Here is a 23975-nt window from a genome sequence, read left to right as displayed (position 1 = left end):
AATAGTAGATGTATGTATTGAATAAATAAATTAATGATGAGTACTCCCTGATTCTCTTTTTCTATTGGTTACCTACATTTGTTTAGAGTTCTCATGATTTTCATAATTTATTTAAGCAACATCTTCAGAATGGCCCTTAAAATTTCTCCCACATGTCAGGAACACCTGAATCTAAGAGAAAAGAAAGAGGATTTGGTGGCTACACAAATTAAAATTGAAAAATATAAGAGGTAAGTTAATAATAAGCTTTTAATCCATTTAATTAATTAATAGGTAAGTCCCAGAATGACCTGCAGGTAAAACAATGTCTTAAGCTAGTCTTTAGCCACCTGGAACTCAAGATCTTATAAAACCAAATGACTTATAGCAAAGATAAGACTGAAGTAGAGCTCAGCAAATGTATCATTCTTTATCATTTACACACAATTCTGAAGCACCCTCTTTATCTTCTCAACATTTAATAGGATACTTTTAAAGAGAGCATAACAATAACATGTATAACATGGATGCACAAAAGACTATTTTAGCTCTGGCCCATTGGCTCAAAGGTAAAGCGTCGGCCCAGCATGTAGAAGTCCCCGGTTCAATTCCCAGCCAGGCACACAGGAGAAGCCCCCATGTGCTTCTCCACCCCTCCTCTCTCCTTTCTTTCTATCTGTCTCTTCCTCTCCTGCAGCCCAGGGCTCCACTGGAGCAAAGTTGGACAGGGTGCTGAGGATGGCTCCATGGCCTCGGCCTCAGGTGCTAGTAGAATGGCTCCGATTGCAGTGGAGCAATGTCCCAGAGGGGAAGAACATCGCCCCCTGGTGGGCATGCCAGGTGGATCCCGGTTGGGCATATGCGGGAGTCTGTCTGCCTGCCCCCCTTGCCCCCCCCACCACTTCTCACTTCTGAAAAAAGAAAGACTATTTTACACAGCTTCAAAACCATCACTCCTTGTCTCTACTCACCTGTTACGAGCTGGATCCCTGTCCTCTTGGATTGCACAACGGAAGTCCAAGCACACACCCAGCTTATCATAAAACTACCGTCCATTCTTACTAACAGGAAGGAGGTGGATGATATCGGCACCTTAATCATTAACATGGACTTTTCAATAGCGTTTTAAAGAGAAATATTACTAAATACATAATGACCAGTAATTATATAGCAAGTTACTAGAAATAAAACTACTGAAAAGTTAATAAAAGTGATTAAAAACAGTGGAAAGATTACTCATCAATATATTCAATACGCCAAGGCAGGTTTAACCTAACAATTTGGCTTTTACCGGCAGTGTTATCAGCCATTTTAATTTATCCCGCTAAGAAGAAATGTGCATCATGAAACCCAATTAAGTCAGCAGTGATAAAGCTGAGTATTTCTCCCTAGCCCCTATATCAAAATGATTTGTTAAGCACAGAGGCCTAAAAGACATCCTCACATTACAGGAAAAAACACAGTGACTGTGGTCTGGCCCTCTGCGTTTTCAACAATATCAAATGAAACCAAACGTAGTGAGCATGAAACTTTAAATACTTATTGCAAAATATTTTGCATGATAAACATGGATGGTGGTCAAGATCTGTTTTGCACATAGCTACTGGCTCTACCACTGCACTGAGGCAGCAGAAGACAAATTCGTCCACTTTTCAGAGGATACCTATGCCATTTAAAATACAATGACCATCACAAATAAGAACACTGCCTATTTCAACCAATCTGGTCTGAAATGAAGTTCAGCTATGTCTCAGGTGTTAGTACAGGTCTCTATCAAAGGAAAGGAATGCTAGAACACCTGTGCTATGTCCATTCTCCGAACAGAAATAAACGATTGTAGCTGAGCCATTCTGTATTTGGGATACCACCTGTTACAGTGGTTAGTCTACGCTAATGCATTTACTATATGAGGAAGGCAATGTTCTAAGGGGCAAAGACCCTTAAGTAACACTCAGTCCTTGTTAAATATCAGTATTTCTATTAAAAATAGCATTTATTGCTTTTCCTTCCTAAAAAGTAATATGCATTCATTACTTAAAAAATTAGAAAAACAAACAAAATAAAATTCTAAACATCAATAATTCTAATGCCCAGCTGTTAACATTTTGTTATGTAGCTTTCGAGCCTTTTATTTCTCTTCAGACTGATAGTGAGATAGATGAAGTAGTGGATAATTAATAGGGAGTTAAAAAGTAATCATACACAAATTATATAACACTCTCTCACTTGACAATATACTATAAACATATGTTTAAGTCATTGTACTTTCTTCTGCCCCAAGACTTTTAAAGGCTATAGAACAATCTTTTCTCTAGCTACCCAGTTTTATTTAACCATTATTCTGGAAAAAGGGAACAGTACGTGCAAAGGCATAGAGGCCTAAACCCACTTAGTATATGTGGAGCAATGCCATCGGTGTGGCACAGGGTTTCGAGCCAGAGAAGGAACTAGGTAAGATGACTTGGACAAAAATTGGAAGACCTTATATGCCATTCTAAGGAGTCTGGATTTTATCTTGATGGCAACTGAAAGGTTTCACACGAGGATATAGTATAATATTTTGTTTCAGGAAGATCACTTAAGCAACAGTAGAGAATGGATTTAGGAAAGGGAGCATTCCCAAGGAAAGATAAGAGGCCGTTACCATCACAACAGTAAAAAGCAGTACTACAGAAATAATGGAGCTGGGGCAGAAGGGAGGAATTACAGACGTGTGAAGGAGGTAGACTCAATGGGAGCTGATCCACACACTGATATGGGGCAGAAGGAGAGGTCTCTGGTTTGGAGCAACTAAAAAGACACTGATGCTATTATAGCTCCTACGACTCTATCTGGCACAGAAAAAGCTGTCAATCAAGGAAACCACTGGTAGCAATAGTAGTGACTGTAATAGCCATAGCAGCAGTCGTTTCATTATTACTCAGATGCACTGGCAGGTTCAACACTGTATAAAATGTTTACTAGATGCAACACTGTATAAAATGTTTACTAGATGCAACACTGTATAAAATGTTTACTAGAAAGTGTCTACAGGAAACTCAGGTGAATCATCAAAGTAGTTGGATATATGGATCTAGAGCAAAAAAATAGGGTTGGGTTACATATGGGTTTTGGAACCACAGTTTATAAGCAGCATTGGCTCTCAAGGATGAGAAAAGCTCATGAGGGGCTCACAGAGCCAAACAGAAGGAAAAATAAAACCGGACACAGGCCCGTTGAGTCCCACCCTGCCCTGAAGGGCCTCTTCATGCAGTAATTTAAAAAGTCAGATCAAATCATTCCTCACTTGAGAACTTGTTTCTGTATTGCTCAGTCCATTCAAGAAAGGACAAAAAAATATCATTTTTTGCCCAAACCAGGAGAATCATAAGCTCAAAATAAATGGTCTCTGAACCCAGCCCGGCATGAAGGCTCCGCCCCTGCCCTGCTCAGCCGGGTGCCACCCCGCTGGGCCCCAGCTCCCTCTGCTCTCTGAGCCGCCTCCTCCTTTCACACAACAGTGCTGGTTCTTAGAGTGCTGGCGTAGGTTTCTTCGTTAATAAAAACTCGTAGTAAAACACTTTGAATACTCTTTGTCATTTTATTAAAACAAATGACAACTTTCTTGCTTTATGTTTACAGTTGTGGATTGATCAATTAACTACATTTTAACATTTCCAAGAAGGGCCTGCAGAAACAACGGTCGGTATTTGCTTTTTGATGATGTTCATGAATACAAATAAATTAGTGTGTACACAGAAGGACAAAATGATACAAACAAGTCAATGGCGGCAGAAAGATTTGGGGGAGGAGACACCTCCCCCCCCACTCCCTCCCCCATCATTGAGCTCTCTTACTCCTCTTCCAGATTGTTGCAAGTCTCACAGTTGATTTTCCAGGATCATTCCCCTTAGAACTCTGAAATGAGAGAGGAAAAGACCAGCTCCAGGGGCAGGAGCAGAAGTGGTTTGTAACCAGGGTCATTTCTGAGCTGAGGACCAGATGCGCTTTGAACGGGCCAGGAAAAAGACTTCAGTTCTACCTTTTCATTTTGCATATTAGGGAACTGAGACGCAAAGAAGTAAGGTTATGTACCCAAAACCACAGGGGCACTAAACTACAGAGCTGGGAGTGGGCAGTTCTGACTCTGAAGACGGGCACTTTGCATTTGTGAATAAACTGAGGACACTTGCAGGATACTGGGGACTACAGGGTGAAGCAAGACATATCTACCTTCAGAAAATTTTAAAAATACTTCAGTTTTATTTTTTTAAAAAAAAAAGCAAGACAACATAAGGAAAATCCATAATAGTGTCATGTATATAGTATGCAGTAAAAGGTGTCCTGTGCTCAAGGGCTAGAGGGAGTATTTCTGGCAGGATCATCACCAGGGCTGCCATGGAGGCAGGGGAATCTGGGGGCGGTCTCCTGAAGAAGATGTAGAATTTCCAGGGGCAGAAATGAGGGAGGAAAGAGGTTCGGGCAGAGGAAATGGCAAATGTACCAACAGGAGGATTGAGAAAGTGCATGGCCCATTCATGGAGCAACTGCTAGGGAAGGATAAAAGTATTCTTATAGTAAAAATGAGAAAGATTAGACTTAATTTGGAAGACACCGAATGTCAGGATCTAGAGTTAACTATGATGCATCCATTCAAAGATTCAAAGCCAGGAAAGAACTGTAATAAAATTTCGTATTTTAGAATGACTCATCCTCCAGTGCAGTATTTAATGGAAGGTGATTTGGAGCAGAGGACAGAATAGAGGCAGGGAAATTTTTAAAAATGAGAAATTAATAAATGTGTAAAATCAATTTAAAAATTCTGATACTACTCTAAGTGCAATAAGGTGCCTTTCTGGACCACATTGATAGCAATATGAATAAATACATGTTCTTATATATACGTAAGTTTACTCTTTAAACCTTTTATTGGTTTTTATTCAGCTGTTACCTGTTGTAATTTTGTCATTTGGTGGCTTCAGAATTCAAGAGCCTAAATGACAGGTAAATTAAAAGCTGAATAGATAAACACATCTGTATTATATTCTGAGAACGTTTGTCTCTTATTAATGACAGTATAATTAGAGGCACTAAATTTGAATAGAAAACAACAACATAAAAACTGATCACCACCACTTCACACCCATTAGGGTGGCTATTATCAAATCAATAGAAAATTACACACATCGGTGAGAATGTGTAGAAAGTGGAACCCTTATGATTTGCTGGTGGGAATATAAAGTGGCTCAGTTGCTGTGGAAAACAGTATAGTGGCATATCAGAAAATTAAACAGAACTACCATGTGATCCAGTAACTCCACTTCTGGCTACAGACCCAGAGGAACTGACAGCAGAGCCTTAAATAAATGGACATCTGTACACCCCATGTTCATAGCTGCAAAATTTATAATAGCCAAAATGTGAAAGCAACCCAAACATTCGCTGACAGACGAACGGAAAAGCAAGATGTGGTAAGTATATACAAGGGAATACTCATCTCAATGAGGAAACTCTGACACATGCTAAAACATGGGTGATGCTTAGACGTACTAAATGATACAAGCCAGTCACAAAAAGGCAAGTACTGTATTTTGCCATTTGACTGAGCTCATTAGAATAGTCAAAGTCATGGAGACAGAAGTACAGTGTGTCCGTAAGGTCATGGTGCACTTTTGACTGGTCACAGGAAAGCAACAAAAGACGATAGAAATGTGAAATCTGCACCAAATAAAAGGAAAACCCTCCCAGTTTCTGTAGGATGATGTGGCAGCATGTGCGCATGCGCAGATGATGATGTAACACCATGTATACAGCGGAGCAGCCCACGGCCATGCCAGTCAGATGTGGACGGTACAGAGGAAAGTTCAGTGTGTTCTGTGGCTCGCTAAATTAGAATCCGTGACCAAAGTGCAACATGAATATCGGCGCATTTATAACAAAGCGCCACGACATAGGAATCACATTACTCGGTGGGATAAGCAGTTGAAGGAAACCGGCAGTTTGGTGGAGAAACCCCGTTCTGGTAGGCCATCAGTCAGTGACGAGTCTGTAGAGGCTATACGGGATAGCTACCTAAGGAGTCCTAAAAAACCTGTGCATGAGCCCACATCGAACTGCACTGAATAGGTATGAAACTGGGAGAGTTTTCCATTTATTTGTTCCAGATTTCACATTTCTATCGTCTTTTGTTGCTTTTCCTGTGACGGGTCAAAAGTGCACCATGACTTTACGGACACACTGTAGAACGGTAGTTACCAGGGCCTGGGAGGAGAAGGGAAAGAGGAGGTCTTCGTTAATGAGGATGCAGTTTCAGCCTAAGAAGATGGAAATGCTCTGGAGAGGGAGGATGATGGTGGTTGCCCAGCAACATGAATACTTACTGCCACTGAGAAATGGTCAAACTGGTTACCACAATGTTACCAGTTACCACAGTGTAGGGAGGAGGAGGGCTGCTCACCAGACTAAGACTATCTTCCAAGATGCCAGAGTTTTTAATAAAACCCCCACTCCCAACGGCAGGAAGCTGCTGGTGCGTCTGAGGACAAGACGTGAGCAGTCCTGGTGGATGGGAAAGCAGACAGAAGGAGAGCAAAGAAGTAGAGAGCCTGGGCAACTCCAGAGCCATGGCCTTTCTGGGCTGATGACGGGACAGGAGGGGCAGCACACTGACTCTGAGCCCAGCGCCGCCACCCCGGCAGTCACCAAGGAGCCCTAAGGGCGGGAGGCACCTGCCAACGGGAGGGCTGGAGGTGAATTCCGCTGAAAGCAGACACAGCCATCCTTCTCGCCCTCAGCAGACAGTTACTGTGTCTGTACAGAGGAGCAGCCAGGACACCCCTGCAGGGACAGAATATGCTGCCACGGGGGCGGAGCACCATCCGCCAGCAGTGTCTCCGGGCCAATGGGGAAATGGAGAGAGGGGTGTCAGTATCCCTGCAAGCCCCAAAGGACCAAGGACGGGCCATCCACCTGCAGGCCGACCGAGTGCTGATGAGATGTTTAACACAAAGGGGGAAAGAGGGAAAAGTAACTCATCCAAAATCTCTTTGTATTACTTCTTAGGGATACAAGAGGTACTTGTCTAGCTTCAGTTAAGGAAACACCTGTGGGGAAGAACACAGAGTTTCTGAGTCCCAGGATCTAGCACCCAAAATGCATTGCAATAATTTGAGAGGAAAAAAAAAATTTTCCCAGTTGGAACTACAGACTACACAGAGTACACGACGTTCATAAATAACGGAGGAATCACAGATTTTAGGAAATTAAATAGCCTTTCTCTGAAGCCCAAAGGTCGACTCAGAGGCGAGGCCTTTGGTGGTAAGAGGAGAAAACGGTGTCCTGGTAAAATGCGGCTCCAAACGCTCCTCCCTACATGTATCCACCTCGCCAAGTGACAGACCTGAGGAGAACGCATCAGAACAGGGGCTTTTCCTTGTCTTTGAAAATTTAACCAGAAACAGTGATTGCCACTATCTAAGGAGCTCTCATAAGGTGCTTTAGTCACGTACTCATTTAATTAATTATTGAAAAGGTATTTAATCTCCACATAGAAATCAAGTTAGAGGTGTATAACAAAGAGGCAAAAATAAAAAAAAAGATACAAACTCAATGAGTGGTAGTTACAACCTCGTGGTTTCAGTAAGCCCCTCAATGTTTTAGCTTCTTTTGCCTTAATAGAAATTCCCAGATTAGAGACAACATTTGGAATGACAGTAGGCTTTGCAAATTTAGCAAAGCAATGCTGTACTTCTCCTATGTCTTGCCCCCCATGCCCTGGGCTCCACAGTACACCCTCTACCAAGACTAGATACACCCACTACCAAGAGTGCCCTCATAAGAATGTCTCCTTGTGCAGAGTTCAGTTCAGTTCACATACTCTGGCAAAGCAGAGCAAGAATAAAGGAAACGACTCCATCCTCTGGGTTCTCTTGGCCCAGCATTACCTCTGAAATGTGGCTACCGGCTCTTGAATCATGCACATCACTCGGAGCTGTTCTCCTACAGGTCCCAGCACACTGGTGCGCGTATCCAAGGCCAGAGCCAAGGGCTTTGCAGGGCAAAGCCTCTGAAGTGGAGATGCAGTGCAAGTTACCACTGCTGTCCTGATGGGATGGACAAGAGCCTACCAGGAACAGAGAGACACCATCTACATTCACCATCTGGCAATCTAAAACCTCCATTTCCTACATAATTGAACCCACACAGCTTAATTCCAACACGTCAAAAGAAGGGTTAGCTAGCGTGATAATGAACAGCAATCCTCCACTTTGGTCTCTTACAAAGATCCACCCATGAGTCCACTCACACTTACCTAAGCATTTCTCTGAGGTCGCCTCATACGGAGATAGGAAGGGCAAACACCTATGAAGTCTGAGTTAGGAACTGACAGGACCATCTCCCACGTACCATTCAAGCTGCAGGTGAACTCAAGTGCTTCTCTTTGTTTTGTTACTTATTATGGAAAAAATATAAATAAACTTTACTAGGTTCTAATGGGGTGAACAAAGGATAGGATATAGTTTCCAAGGAAACTATTTGCCATAGGAAAAAATAAATACACACACACACACACACACACACACACACACACACGCTGGTTCTCTTGAAAAACAACAAATAATAGTAATAAATGACCACTTTTGCATCTCTCTCTAGGATTCCTAGATGGCAAGTCTATTTTGGGAGCAATTGTTTCCTATCAATTGGATCTGTGTCCAACTTCATCAAAATGTCTTTGTATCATTTGGGGGTGGAGGCCAGGAAGCAAGCTTCAGAAACAAAGTTGCCTCACACACACTCAACAATACAGAAACACAGGCTCCGGAATGTACTGAGCTCAACCGAGCAAGACTTCAGTCTGTATTCTGTAAACTCTCAAATAATTCGACTTCAGATGTAAAAGTATGACAGAATATACATATCAGTAATCAGTTCAAGTACTAAAAAGTGACTGATCCTAGAGAGAGTAGTTAGGTCATACAATCATTCAAAATGTTACTTTATTTTTAAGTTATTGTATGATAATATAAAAGCACAAAGTATCATAGGCATGCACAAATTTAGAGCATTCATATATGGATAGAAAACTGTCCACAATAGCCACTTCAGTTATTTAAAAATAAGAACGTTAAAAATTACTTTTCACTTTCTTATGAAAATTTTGACTAAGGCATTTTACACTATTATTTTTGGTAACAAACTGCATGAGTCAGTAAGAACCCTAAATTTTTACCTTCTGTTTCCATTATATACTTTTTTCATTACAGACTTCCAAGGAATATAAAAATCAGTGAATCCCTACCACTGCCACTCATTATATACTTTTTGTTTTCATTATTATCACTTATTTCTATAAGGCTAAGCAAAATACTCATTCACCCAGAGCTATCTATAGAGATAATTTTTTCGTATCATTTGAGCACTTCAAAAACAACGAAACAAAACTCCAAGTATTGCAAAGTACTGAGGATAGATGAGGGTTTAAAGATGTTAGGACATCTGGCCAGTTCATAAATTGACACCAAAATTTTAAAAAAAAATAGGTTTTAAAAGATGTTACATTTGTAATTAAGAAAATACAGGAAAATGGACATCAAAGCAAAGAAGATTTTCTGAACAATGACTAGATTACAAGAGCATTGACCTGCCCAATCACGTCTTTTGCTCTCATTTGCTATAAATATATAGGCCAGCAGGAACATAGCTCATTGTTTTGACCCTCAGTGCTGTTTAAGCTTCCCAGTCTTAACCTAATATATTAAGACATATGGTAAGACATTCCCTAGATTCGGAGGATTTGTGGATCTTCCACAATGGATAAGAACTATCCCTTAGTACTTATAAAATATTCTAATTCAAATATTTAAATTCTCCTTTAAAGATATATGTATTTTTTATTTTAAGGGGTTGTTTTCCCAAATGACTTATCTTGCTTTCATTTTTTAACATAAATATTAAAAAACAGAGTTTCTCTACTCAACAGAAAAAAGTGTTTTATATATAGTATAGATTTTTGAAAGTAAGATTTATACTTTTTTTAGATTTATACATTTTAAAGAGAGCAGTCACAAACACTTGGGAAATTAAATTTACTTGTGTATTTATGAAATATAACCAGTCAAGCAGTATCTATTCCTATTGCTACTCCCTTAATATAGCTTTTACTGAGAATAATTTTCTTCAATGCTGGCTGGAAAATCCCTATTGCATTTTTCTCATTTTCATAACACTATAAGGTCAGCACACTTTATTAAATAGTTATCGAGACTACTAGAAAAAAGCAGTGCTACTTACCGTAAATATTTGATAAACATGTTTACATTATCAATACATTCACTATTATATGATATACCAAATATTTAGATTGGCTTGTAAGAACACAACTGATATGCAAATCTTGTATGGACCAATTATAGATGTTATTCAACATCAGTATTCTTACTCCTTTTTGGAAATTAGCTTCTGCTTAGAACAAAGGCAAGGCTCTAAAAACTAAAAACAAAGCCCTTCAAACAATGATTTGCTTGAGTAATAGAAATACAATTGAACAGCAAATTATTTTGCAGTATGATAAATATAAAACCTAGAAATATTTTTTTTCAATTTCTTCAGTGAATAAGAGAGAAGACAAAGGCTGTCAGGACTGTAAATAGCTGTAAAGGGCGTGTAATTTACAAACTTTAAGTATAAAGCAAACAATCTATGAAATTCTGTGTTGTCTTCCAAAATACACTAAACATTTTCTGTTTCAAATGGTCCAATTTTCAGAAAAGAGCTTTTTTTTTTTTTTTTTTTTTTAAAGACACTACTCAGGAGTTTAGCTTCAGGGGAAAAAAGAAGACGAAGAAAATAAAAACCTCAGGGAAGACTTCTATTAGCTCACTGCTGAAGCTAATCTGTTGCATGTGAGCAACTTGTAGAAAACAACACTGCAGCTGAACGCAGGAGAGCTGGAAACCGTTCCCCAGGGTATGAGATGGCAAAATGACTTTGCCATATTCCCTCTCCAGCCTTATGCCAGGGCTCGGGCAGGAACCCAACCATCACGCCCCCAGGGCACCTCCTGTTGTTGGATAAGAGGCCTCTGCTCCATCACTGTCCTTGAAATCTGACCAAAAGCACTCCGGAAGCAGTTTAACCAGGACAAATCAGCCCCAATTCTCTCTGTAATTTTTTTCTCCCAATTGTTTATGTTCCTTTGCCTGGTAGGTTCTGAATGACATTGTTAACTGTGACCACATAACCGGATAAATGCGCAAGTTCTCACACACTTTTACACCCAACATTTCAAGTACAGATTTACTGTGTTTACATTATATAAAAGAGCTCATTTACTTGTATCCTACAATGTTGCAATAACTACTATGTCTATAAAAATGCAAGAGAAACTTTTAGCACAATTTCAGTTAGTCTTTAGCTACATCTATTAATTAAGGTATCAAGTAATATCCTACTTTAAAGTAATAATACTAAAATCACCAAACATACACAATAATTACACAAATCTAGAGCACTAACTTCATGGTTCCCTAATCTACTCAATTACACAGGGAGATTTCCAGTTCATTGAAAAAAAGAAAAAGAAAACCCTGTTCTGTATAGCATGCCACAACTTACAACTATGTATTTTGTTTGACTGGCACACAAAAGGGCAAAACTACCTTCAGTAAAGCCTTTTTGCATTAGAGGCACAAAAATAGGATAGAATTACTCCAGACAACATGATTTTTCCATTTCCAAACATCCTCTAGGCGCTTATAAGAACTTGACCCATGAAGCTCAGCATTTATTCCTGGTTAAAGGGCAAACAAAGTCAACATTTGCTAATCTAGTAACACCCCCCAATTCTAAGCATCATTGCTAACTACAGTCTCCTTTACATTAACTTTCCGCTACGTACAGTTAATAATTCGCAACTCAGATGGTTTGGGCTAAAGGCAAAATCCATCCTGAATTACATATAATATAATGTCAAGATTGGACGATAGCAAGGGTTAAAAAAAAAAAGGTTTTGTTTCAAGACCCTCTAACAGAATAACATATGCTGCAGTATATGTGGAACTTGTGTGTTTCCTAATAAGACAACTCCCAACAGAGCATTCCCCATGTTTCACAGTGACATCTCCCAGCCAGACCCAGGGAATCCCAACGTCACTCAGCTTTCTTCAGCACCACTGCCTGAGAACAGCTTCTTGTCCACAGAATGGTGCAGTCTTAACAAGTCTCTGGCACCCAAAGTGCACTATTAAGATAAGGAAATGGTGGATGAACAATGCTGTTTCCTGTCAGTAAAACCAAGTTATTAGATATTAATTAACTGCAGGATATAATTACCACACATGCTAACCACAAATTTCAATAATTGGCCATCCCAGATACAGATTCAAAAGAACTGACACACTTTGCATCTCAGGCAGACTGACCAAGGAATGATGGTGAGTTTTGTAAAGATTCAATTAGCCCAACCATCTCTTAGACAGATACATAAAGACCCAGGAAAAAGCTGTTATGCATATTAGAATTTGTGATGTGTCATCATGTTAATTTATGGTTCGAGAAGAGACCCTGCTACGTTTTAGTGATTGTGCGATAATCAGAAAATTATACAGCTATTTAGAACCTGGAAATTATTTTATAAATGGCATGCCACCTCAGAAATGTAATTAGATTATCAGGTAATTTCTCACACCTGGTCAATTTAATGAGCTATAAAAAGAATGCTTTTCGGTGGTAAATCCGAAAAGGTCTGGGAGATCCAGTGCTCAACTTATCTGCTAAAATTCTTCAGGGCCTATACGTGAAGCCCCATAATTGCATTCGTCTGTTCTGATTCACTCAAGTGCCAAAAATATACTCCAAACCAAAATATGGTGAAAACAAAAATGCTCGAGATGAGTTCACCAAAAAGCCCCAACCCTGTACTTCTCACATGCACATATTCGCAAGGTACAGACTGAACCTAACTGGCGGACACTGAGTTCACCCCAAACTGCCACAGTCAGAGGAATCTCGGCGGGCTGTCCTCTCCTCGCCATGGCCCTCCGCAGACACAAGACTGACCATTCGGGACTCCAAAGTGAAGGCAAGACATTAAAATCCTATTGGACTCATCTTTCCTCTTTCAAAAGAAAATCAACAGCACGGCAGCCTGTAATCAGCAGTTCCCAACCAAAGCCAAGTTCAGTGCTGCGCTCAGGAGAAAGCAACCCGCCATTTCCTTTCTGCCTGGTGAACAAAAAACCCCAAGGGAATGAAAAGTTTCACGCGTCCCTAACCAAGGACCAAACTTGGGCTCTTTCCCCATGGCAAAGCCTAGAAAACAGGAAACTGGAGAAGGTGCTGCCTGTGGAATCAAATCGGCGAAAACTCCTTCTCTGAGGTTTGCACAGATAAGTCTACCAGCCCGAGACTGAACTAACTCGCCAGACGGCACCTGCCCCGCAGCCGTCGAGCCCCGGCGCGCGCTCGCGGCGGCCCGCTCGCACCTCCCCGCGCCGCCCGGCCGCAGCACGCCCCAGGGGCGCGGGACTTACCGCACCGCTTGCACAGCACCCTGCTGACCTCCTTCTTGAGGTTCCGACCCGTCTCGAGAGGGGGGAAAGATGCTCGGAAGGCGGCCGGCGCTCGGCTGCTGCTGTTGGCGTCGGGCTCCATGAAGAAGATGTAGCGGCTGTCCTCCTTGAGCCGCCCGCAGGAGGGGACCGCGGGGTGGCCCCAGGCGCCCAGGCGCACGGTGAGCAGCGAGTCCTTCTTCAAGCCCCCGGCTTTCACCGCCCACACCTGGTGCACCTTCACCAGATAGGGCGCCTCGTCCCCCGGGGGGCCGCCGCTGGGCGCCGGGGCGGCGGGCTGGGCGGGCACGGTCCCGTTGGCGGGGGGCAGCGGGTCCCGGGCGGGCGGCCCCAGCGCTCCCGGGCCGGCGGCTGGCGGCCGGCGCTCGCGTCCCCACGCCCCTGCCTCGCCCGCCGCCGCCGCCGCCGCCTGCCTATCGAGTGCCCCCTGCTGCCGCCGCGGCGGGTGCACCTTTCCCTCGATCACCACCGCGGCGCGCTGAGCCAGCTCCTGCACCGAGCCCACGCTGGGCGGGGAGGCGTAGCACAGCGAGGCCCCCGCGGGAGCCGCCTCGTCGCCGGCGGCCGCCCCCGGCGCCAGGGCCGCGGTCCCCAGCAGCAGCAGCAGCGGCAGCAGCGGCGGCGGCGGCGGCGGCGGCGGGCGGCGGGCGGGCCCGGGGCGCGGGGCCCGAGGGCCGGCACCCCCGGAGCGCTGCGGGGCGCGTCGCCATCTCATGGTGTGAGGCGCGTGCGGGCTCCGCGCTGTCGGTTCGGACTCTGCCGCGCTCCCTCGCTCTGCCTCCCTGTTCCTCTCTCCTCTCCCCCACCCCGCCTCCCCCCTTGCCCTCCTCCTTTTATTTACTTATTGGGGGGGTGCAGGAGAGTTGTTTATGGGAGGAGGAAGAGGAGGAGGAGGAAGGGAGGGAAGAGGTGGGTGGAACCACAGAAAGGCGAAGAGGTACAAGGGCAAAAAAAAAAAAAAAAATTAAAGCAAAATGGAAAAAAAAAATAGCCACTGCCACCGCCTGGGTGACAGGTCCTCCCAGCGCCGCCGCCGCGCCCGAGCCCTGCTGTCGGGGCTGCTGTCACAGGAGGAGGACGCGGAGGTGGAGGAGCCGCTCGGCGGGTGGCAGTCCTTTGTGTGAAGCGCTGCGGCGGCGGCGGCTGGGGCTGCCAGCGAGCGGCCGGGCGAGCGCGCCGGGGAGAGCGCCCTGGAGGCGGGGTTGCGTGCCTGGAAACCGCCGGGCGGCCGCGGCGGCGGCGGTGGCGCCCTGCGCCTCGCCGGCCTGTTTCCCTGTGCGGCGAGCTCGGCCCGCGCCCGCCGTCCCCATGCCGACTCGGTCCTCCGCGGCCTCGGCTTCCCCGCCGGCCCGGCTGCTGCAATGGGAGGCCGGCGGCGCACCGGCTGCAGTCCGAGTGGGCTGCGGAGACGCGCTGGGGGTGAGAGCTGACGCCTCAGCGAGCGGGGACCTGCTCTCCGGCGCAGGACGCCCCGGCGCGGGGGAGGCGGGCTGGCCAGCCAGCGGGGACGCGGGAGGTGCGGGTCCTCGCTGCGCAAAAGTTTTGGGTGAACTGGTTACTTGAGAGGCAAAGGGAGCAACATGTTCACGGGAGACTAGCAGCAATTAAACAACTTTCACGCTCCTCTCCTTCAAACGCACGCACGCACGCACGCACCGGGAGCACTTCAGGTATGACGCCGCCTTCCCTCCCTTCTCTCGTGACACTTCAGTCGTGACTACCCTTGGCCTCTCCTTCGGTTGAAATTCCGGGATCACCGTGATTGAGTGCTCTGTGTGGTACTGCTGACATGAGCATTGCTGCTCAGTAAGGCCGCTTTGTATAAAGTTTATGGCACTTTGTCAACTAGTCATTTAAAAAAATATCTGAAATAAAATGAGAGGTTTCTGTGGATACTGGAACAAAAGCCCCCAGACATGAGGAGCGGTACGTTAAACAGTGTTCCATCCGAATCCCAGCCCGCCCCCCCGAACTTGACCCCACTCAGTCTGTCCCCCACTCCCACCACCTGTCTTGCAGAATATAAGGAGCTACTTTTAAAACAAGAATCCATCATCTCCCAAGACGTTCTTTTCAAGCAAGTACTCAACAGAAAGAGAACACATGTTTAGCATTTAAAGGAAAATATTTCTCTTAGGCTTTTTTATGGTAATATATATACATATATTATATTATATTATATTAATTATATTCAGCGACCTAATAAAACACGTTGAAGTTGTTATCCAATGGCCAATAGATCTACATTGTAAGAATTTAAGTTTAAGATTTTAAAAGTACTTTAGAATGCTTCATAATACTCTTTTGGGAGGGGGTGATCTTCAAATAACTTTATTGAAAGGCCATGCATTGCCTTCATTCATAGTATATTAAATCACTGTATATTTACCTTTCTGAAAACACTTCCCGCATTTTCTAGAACAAAAAAAAAACCCTAAAAAAAACCCTAAAAATTGTTTTAGGAGTATTATGAAACATTCTACTTAAATTGTGAAAAGTGCACCATTACTGCTGTACTGCAGTCATTCCTGCATTTCCTGTGTTTCTTAAATAATTATCTTGTCAGGTAACACACGATATAAAGAGCAATTATGAAAAACAGTTACACATATACTTCTAAAGTCTTATTGAGACTATCCTGTTGTCATTGGATAACCTATCAACAGGCGCAGCTGCAGTAGCAGGATACGTGTGTGCCTGTTGGTTCATACCAATGTGCACATTTTAAACACTACTTTTATATTGCTGAGTGCTATCATGACCACTCTGGTAAGTCCCTGTTGGGTTACCAGTCCTAAAACTGGTCTAATAACAGACACAAAATTACTTTCAAAGCTCCCATTGGTGTAATTTGTAGCACTGTAAGCATCATTTTGGGTTTTCGCCCCAAAATCGGTCTTAAGCAGACTAGGCTTTTATCATAATTTTCCTTGTCTCAAAAGGCATTAAATCCACCCCTTCTGCCCACAGAGTATCTGTCCCAACAGTCATCCTTCATGCCTCCTCTACCCCACAATGACCTGAGCCTCTGTCTTCAACCAAATGAAGCAATTTCAGGATGAATTGCTTGATTAGTTTCACGAAGCACAGAGATAAGGTCATTCACTTGTTTTATGTTAGTAGGTGTAAAGAAAGTATATGCTGGCCCAGGCCAGCTGGCTCAGCTGGTTAAGACTGTTGTCCGAAACAACAACATTGCAGGTTCAATCCTCAGTGAGGGCACACACTGGAAGCAACCAACAAATGCACAGCTGAGTGGAACAACAAGTGAATGCTTTATTTCTTCCTTCCCTCTTTCTCCTTTCCTCTTTCTGTCTCTCTAAAAATATTTTTAAAAAAAACCAAAAAACAAGAATCTGTTTTTCATAATTGCTCTATCCTGGCTGGAGGGCTTTGTTGGTTGGAGCATCGTCCGGAAGCACGGCGGTTTCCGGTTTGATTCCCAGTCAGGGCACAAGCAGGAGCAGCTTGGTGTTTCTCTCTCTCTCTCTCTCTCTCTCTCTCTCTCTCTTTCTCCCTGCCTCTCTCAAAAAGAAAAGAAAAGAAAGCATATGCTGTGCCTGTTTTTGTGCTGCAAACAGTTCTTCCAATTCAATTAATATAATCAGTCCTTTGAGGATTTAGAGTTGTCATAATTGATGAAAATTTTCACCTCTTCCACATCTGTAAGGTGTTGCAGTGTGGCAAAATAGCAATGTACAGAGCCTTGCACACGCCAACAGACTGACCAAAAATAGAAAGTAGACCGTTTATATTTCCAAGAAGGCACAGGTACAAAAAATACAGTTAAAATGGTTATCCAGTCTCTGCAGAAAAACCTTTGAGATTGAAAAATAAAAAAAGCACATGTCATCTGTGTCTCATTACCCACACTGCCTGTCAAAGGATGTGTATTCCCTAACATATTCCCCCATCAACAAGTCCCCTGACAGATCATCAAGTGACATCTGAATGCTGCTGGGCAGCGGGGCCACTTGGAGGTTCACAGCAACCTCTTCATGTGCTCATTTTGAGGATTTTTTAAATTAAAATATACATGGTCCTTTGCATTACACACTCATCAGAAGTTCAAAATTCTGGCCACACTACTTGTCTTACCAAGATCATACAAATGTAGCTGTAAGAAAAAGATACCTGTCCCCCAAAAGTTGTTTTTGTGCACTGTATCTTGTCTAAGCAAGCACTTCCAAGAAGCCAGGATTCACTTGAGCCTGTGTCTCCGTGTCAGGTCTCAACATGACGACTACTGTGCAGGTGTGGCAGAAACTCTGCCCCCCCCCCAACCACGTGTGGGAAGCTGCACCGGCTCTGAGCTCAGGTGCCACTGCTCACCAATCTGTAAAAGGCTCAGTACCTGTTAAGGCTGCTCTCTCCACTTCAAACTTGAACAAAAATTTCACCGAATGTTGAATTTTAGAAATATTGCTTTGACATTTCAGCAAAGTCATTGAACTCAGGGACTCACAGATCACAGTAAATAGTTGGAAACCAAGCTGTACTGCGGCAGTTATGCAAAGCATGGGGCAGAAGAAACACCACGGCTGTGAATTTGGAGGGTAACTTCCATTCCCCACCTCACCCCACCCCCAGAGAGAACAGCTTACAGGGCAGAGATGGTCCGTTCTGCCTTTTACAGATTACTGGCTTTTCACCTCTCTAATCAACTGGAAGCTGCCAGCCAATCACAAGTCCTCCATCCTCCTCAAGGACTCCACAGAGGACGCGCCACAAAGACTGCACCTTTATATGAAAAACTAGCCTTCTGGAGGCCATATATGTAAGCAATCAGAATAGGAGCTCTTCCATGTTTGAATTCATTTAGAACCCAGTCACATTCCTGTTGACTCTTGTCACCATGGATACCCAGGTCCGGCCACCCGTCTCTCCTCATTTTCCTAGTAAGTTCATCACATTTTATGCTGCTTTCAACAAAAACAATGGTTTTATTCTCTTCCCCCAGACGATTAAGTTTTCCATCCTTTTCCACATCAGGACACACACCCACGATCTGAAGAAGGCTGGTTTGCACGCAGTGCCAGGGCACTGGTGCTTACGTGGACTGCCGTCTCTCAGGACACCTTCAGCAAGCACACGTACTGCTTTTGGCCAAGTCACACTCCACCTTAGGGTTTGCCTGTCAGGTCTTATCTGATCCACAATCTTCCTTATCTGGGGTTCAAAGCCCTTATCAAGCATTCTATCTGCTTCATCAAGGACAAGGTATACAATTCTTCTCATTTTGTTATCCCACACTCTAAAAAGTTAGTCTCGCAAGGGTTGCAATACAAATTTCCACACCTCTTCCAACGCACATACTTGTGGTCCCTTGGGAGCACCACCACAGATGCAAGAAGACTTCAATAGGCATGCTGCACAGTATTCAGAAGCTACCTGTTGCACCTGTTGTTGGGCTAATTTCTGAGCTGGTACCAGCACCAAGCACAGAGCCCTCTCTCTAGAAATGGCTGATGATTGATGTGGACAATGGCAGGCAGCAAATAAAACAATGCTTTCCCAGATCCAGTCTGTGCTACGCAATCACGTCCAACCCACGTAGAACAATGAGCCATCCCTGAGTGTGACTAGCAGTGGGTCCAGTCAAGTTCTGTCTCGCAATCACCTCAATGATATTTTCCAGGGAAGTTTGCTTCATAAAAAATCAGAACTGGCCGTGAGCAGTTGCGACCTCTAATTGTAATTTCCTTGCTTCTGTACCGCATCTCGCACCGTGTGCCTACCCAATTCAGGGTGTTCTGAAAAAAATTATTCTCAAATCTGAGCAGCTCATCAAGATTCCACTTATTTTTAACTAGTTTTTCCCCAGGGTTTCCAAACTTCTTTCCTGATAGTTGCCTTGCCCTACTGCCTCCAATCACTGTGCACCAAACCCTGAATCCCGGTCTGGTCTCTGTCACTCAGAGAGCTCAACACGATGACAATGATTGCAGATGGCAGTGAATGAAGTGGAGAGACTCAGATATGACCAGTCACTGGAAGTGGCTTCAGCAACAGCGAAGCCGTGCGGGGTGGCAGTAGTGACAGTGATGGTGATGACAGGAGCCTGAGCTACTCTCCTAGAGACCCCAGGAAATGAATGAGGTTCATAATTTTCTTTACGCTGGGATTCTACAAGTCGTCTCTAGCACTTTCTTGAAAGTAGGTCACATAAGCTTTAGATTTTTTATATAAAAAATAAAATCAGATTATAAGCCATAAAAATATTTTACTTTTTCTTGGCAGGATATAGGTGGCTAGGAAACAATGCCCCACTCTCTCAAAGTCCAGCTTGGAGGGTTGGAGTCCTGGTGCTCACGGTGAGTTTGAACATGCAGGGATTCCTATTTCTTGTGCTCTGGTAGAGTGCTTTCAGGAAAATATAATCATAAAGCAGCATGATAGTGCACTGTGGAAAACAGTATGGAGATTCCTCAAAAAATTAAAAATGGAACTGCTTTTTGACCCAGCTATCCTACTTTTAGGAATATATCCTAAGAATATCAAATCACTCATACAAAAGGAGAAATGTACCCCCATGTTTATTGCAGCATTGTTTACAATAGCCAAGATCTGGAAATAGCCCAAGTGTCCATCAGTGGGCAAGTGGATTAAAGAGCTGTGGTACATATACACAATGGAATACTATGTGGCCACAAAAAAGAAGGAAATCTTACCTTTTGCGACAACATGGATGGACCTGGAAACTATTGTGCTAAGTGAAATAAGCCAGGCAGAGAAAGAAAAATATCATATGACCTCACTCATCTGAGGAATCTAATGAACAATGTGAACTGAAGAACAGAATAGAGGCATAGGCAGGAACAAAGGGACTAGAGAGAAAGTGGTCAGAGGGAAAGTGGATGAGAAGATGGGATCAGAGGAGGAAAAGAGATTAGTGAAATTACATATACATAAAACGGCATTATAGAGAGCAGGACAGCAAGTCCTGGAGGGAAGGGGGGAAGACATTGGAGGAGGGGACAAGGGGGGTGTTGAGAGGAACATGGGGAAGGGGGACAGATATAGTCGGTGGGACACTTGAATCTATGTAAACACAATAAATTAAAAATCAATAAAAATTTTTTAAAAATAGTGCAGGTCTGGCCTCCAATTAAGTTCTCTTGAACACTGATGCTCCTAGTGGTTCATTGAAAGGAAGTGGGTAAACATCCAGTCCTACTGGTACCATCACTTCTCTTAGACCTGACATCACACATTTCTGACTCTTGACCTTTCTGGAGTTTCAGTTCTAGCCCACTTTCTCCCTTTCTCTCCACCTTTTAGGCCTTGTACCAGTTACCTACCACTGTATGCCAAACTGCTCCACAATGTGTTGGCCTAAAACAATATCCATTCCTTGAACCTAGGATTCTGGGGGTTGGCAGTTTTGACTGAGCTCAGCTAGTTGGTTCTTCTGTTCTCAGCTGGGTTCACTGATGGCTCTGCCAGGGGCTGATAGTCTCAGGTGGCCTCCACTGAGACAGTGCATTTCTCAAAGACTGCAGTCTCTTTTCTTCAGCAGGCTCAACCTGGGCTGATTTCACAGCAGATGGATGTGTTCCAGCAGAGTGGCCAGAAGCATGCAAGGCATCCTAAGTCCTAAGCTCAGAACTGGACCTCGTCACTATCACCATTACAAGGCCAGTCAAATTCCAGGAGTGGAGGAGCAGACTCTTAATGTGAGGAGCTGAAGACTCGTATCCACAAGGGGCAGAGACACAGGAAGGGGAAGAATGGAGGCCATTTCTGCAAATAATCCACCCCAGAGAGGTAGCGTCCTTTGAGGTCCACCTACCCCCTGAAGCTTCCTTTCTTACCTTCAAGGCGCTCAGAGGAACTATTCCCCACAGTGCATGCCTCCTGCTTGTGCAGTCTGGATCTGCTTCCATACTTTTGATTGTTATTTTACTGAGTTCAAATGTTTCAATTTTACTCTAATCTTTCCAATTAGATTGTAAGTTTGCTTTAAAAGAAATAGGGACATATTTTCAGTATTTCTTTGTGTTACCCCAGTTTGGGGCACATGTTAAGGACTCAGTGAATGTCAGCTGATGCCTCATGGACTGATGTGTAATGTGCTCAGCATGGGTCGCCTCAGTACTGCCCAACGCTGTCACAGAGAGATGGAATTCTAGGCACTAAAACAACAATAAAATTTTAAAGCACTGACTTAAAAAGTCATTAAGTGCATACATATCCCCTCTTAGTACTTTACAAAGCATTTTATCTCTGATTAAAATAAGCTGCTTCTTATATTTGTAATGCCTTTTTTAATGTGATGTTTTAGTGCCCGTACCTTACTCCCACCTTTCCTCCTGCTCCTCTCTCAGCTGAGTGGCAAGGGACAATTCTCGGGGATGTTTTCTGCACAAAGGCGGCCTTGTTAAAAATGATTCAGTACCTACCAAAAACTGTTTGCACATGTATTTCATTTCAATTCTTGGAGTCTTCCTTGTTGAGAGCACCCTTAGTTTGGAGGGATGTTACCCTCTTTGGCCCTTTTAAATGAAGGGAGAATAGCATTTCCAATAGGATTAACATATGTTTGAGAGAAAGTGTAAGTAATTATTCAGTGTGATTAAATGCTATTCAAAAATATAATTTAATTTGTCCACACAATTGTTCTAAAAAGACAAACACACAAAAAAGTTCATTCTTGTGAACATCCTAACACCGGGGTTCTTAAGCTTTACTGTGCATTGGAAACACTTGTTCATCAAATAGCTCTGCTTGCCTCCCTTCCCAGAGTTTCTGGTGCAGAGGTCTAGGCTGGGGCTCGAGAACCTGCATTCTAACAAGATCTCAGTTGATACTGACGCTGCTAGGGGAGAGACAAACTTTGAGACCACTGCCAAGACTTCTAGATTTATAAACTTCGATCTACAGCCATGGCCAGAGCGCTCGGTTGGTTAGAACAGTGTCCTAAAGAACAGAGGTTGCCGGTTCAATCCTCACTCAGGGCACATAAAGGAACAGATTGACGTTCCTGTTTCTTTCACTCCCCTTCCATTCTCTAAAATCAATAAAATAAACATTTTTATTTTCTAGGTGAGAGGAGAGGAGATAGTGAGGCAGACTGCCACATGTGCCCTGACCAGGATCTACCCGGCAACCCTGTCTGGGGTCAATGCTTGAGTACTGAGCTATTTTTAGTGCCTGAAGCCAAAGTGCTCAGACCAACCAAGCTATACTCAGTGCCCAGGGCCATGCTCCAACCAATCAAGCCACTAGCTGTGGGAAAGGAAGAGGGAGAGAAGAGAGAGAGCCTGTGTCTGCTCCAAGATAGGCGGTTAAGCAAGGAAGGCTTCTCTTAGGGAGACTGCAAATTCAGGACTCCAGGATCAGGAGTATGGTTGTTATCTGTTTTATGGTGGGAGGTGTGCGCTCTGCGCGCTACTAGTCAATGATGACTGAGTAGATATCAGTGCCCCCGTGCCTGTCCTGCTGTCCTTTCAATAACCACCAGTTAGGAGCAGATGTTCACTTCTCCTGTGTGCCCTGACCAGGAATTGAACCTCAGACGTTCATACACAGAGCCGATGCTCTATCCACTGAGCCACCAGACAGAGCCAAAATAAACATTTTTAAAAATGAAAAGGCCTGACCTGTAGTGGCGCAGTGAATAAAGCATCAACCTAGGGTGCTGAGGTTGCCAGTTTGAGACCCCGGGCTTGCCTTGTCAAGGCACATATGGGAATTGATGCTTCCTGCTCCTCCCCCTTTCTTTCCCTCTGTCTTCTCTCTAAAATGAATAAATAAAATCTTTAAAAAAATTTTTTTAAACTTCAATCTACATAACAACACTATAAACATGTATAAACAATGAGGCACAGTATTCAAATATTCCATGTCCCTTTCTTCATGAATCTTCTCTCTTCTAACTTTGCAAAACAAATGTGGGCTGCCTCCTTGGATATTAGAAGGAGACTTATTTAGCAGACTTGTTCCAACCACGTACTTACGTAGACATGATTGACAATGAAGGTGAGTGCTTCCTTCAGAACTTACCTTGTCTCTGTGGCCACTTGGAACCAAAAGGGGAACTGGGGGTCACAGCAGTTGTCATGTTACCTGGGAACATTTTATCTGCTCAAGCAGGGAAAGAACATATAAAATTATGTAGTTAAATATGAAATACTACTTTTACTAGTTTAGAAAATCTGAAGCAGAAGTCCTCAGTGAGACGGCAACCTGAAAAGGTTTTCCCATCCCCAGCACTTTATACCTGATTCAATGCTCCTCACTGGTGGTTATTGAAAGGACAGCAGGACAGGCACGGGGGCACTGATATCTACTCAGTCATCATTGACCAGTAGCACGCAGAGCACACACCTCCCACCATAAAACAGATAACAACCATACTCCTGATCCCGGAGTCCTGAATTTGCAGTCTCCCTAAGAGAAGCCTTCCTTGCTTAACCGCCTATCTTGGAGCAGACACAGGCTCAA

General features: G+C 43.8%; 1 protein-coding gene and 1 pseudogene across 1 annotated transcript in view; both read right to left on the bottom strand.

Annotated features, from left to right (window-relative positions):
• NRG1 (neuregulin 1) overlaps positions 1–14244 on the bottom strand; it is a 1091963-nt gene extending 1077719 nt beyond the window's left edge. The window contains exon 1 of the mRNA XM_066235619.1: positions 13491–14244. Coding sequence (XP_066091716.1) covers positions 13491–14244 — 754 coding nt within the window. The remainder of the gene's footprint in view (positions 1–13490) is intronic.
• A 349-nt stretch (positions 14245–14593) lies between these two features.
• Positions 14594–23592, bottom strand: LOC136309267 (probable ATP-dependent RNA helicase DDX5; annotated as a pseudogene).
• Between the last annotated feature and the right edge of the window lie 383 nt (positions 23593–23975).

This window comes from Saccopteryx bilineata, chromosome 6, assembly GCF_036850765.1.
Source record: "Saccopteryx bilineata isolate mSacBil1 chromosome 6, mSacBil1_pri_phased_curated, whole genome shotgun sequence".
NCBI classification, from domain to species: Eukaryota; Metazoa; Chordata; class Mammalia; order Chiroptera; family Emballonuridae; genus Saccopteryx; species Saccopteryx bilineata.
Note: the sequence above shows the minus strand (reverse complement) of the source record. Positions and strands in the feature narration are given on the sequence as shown.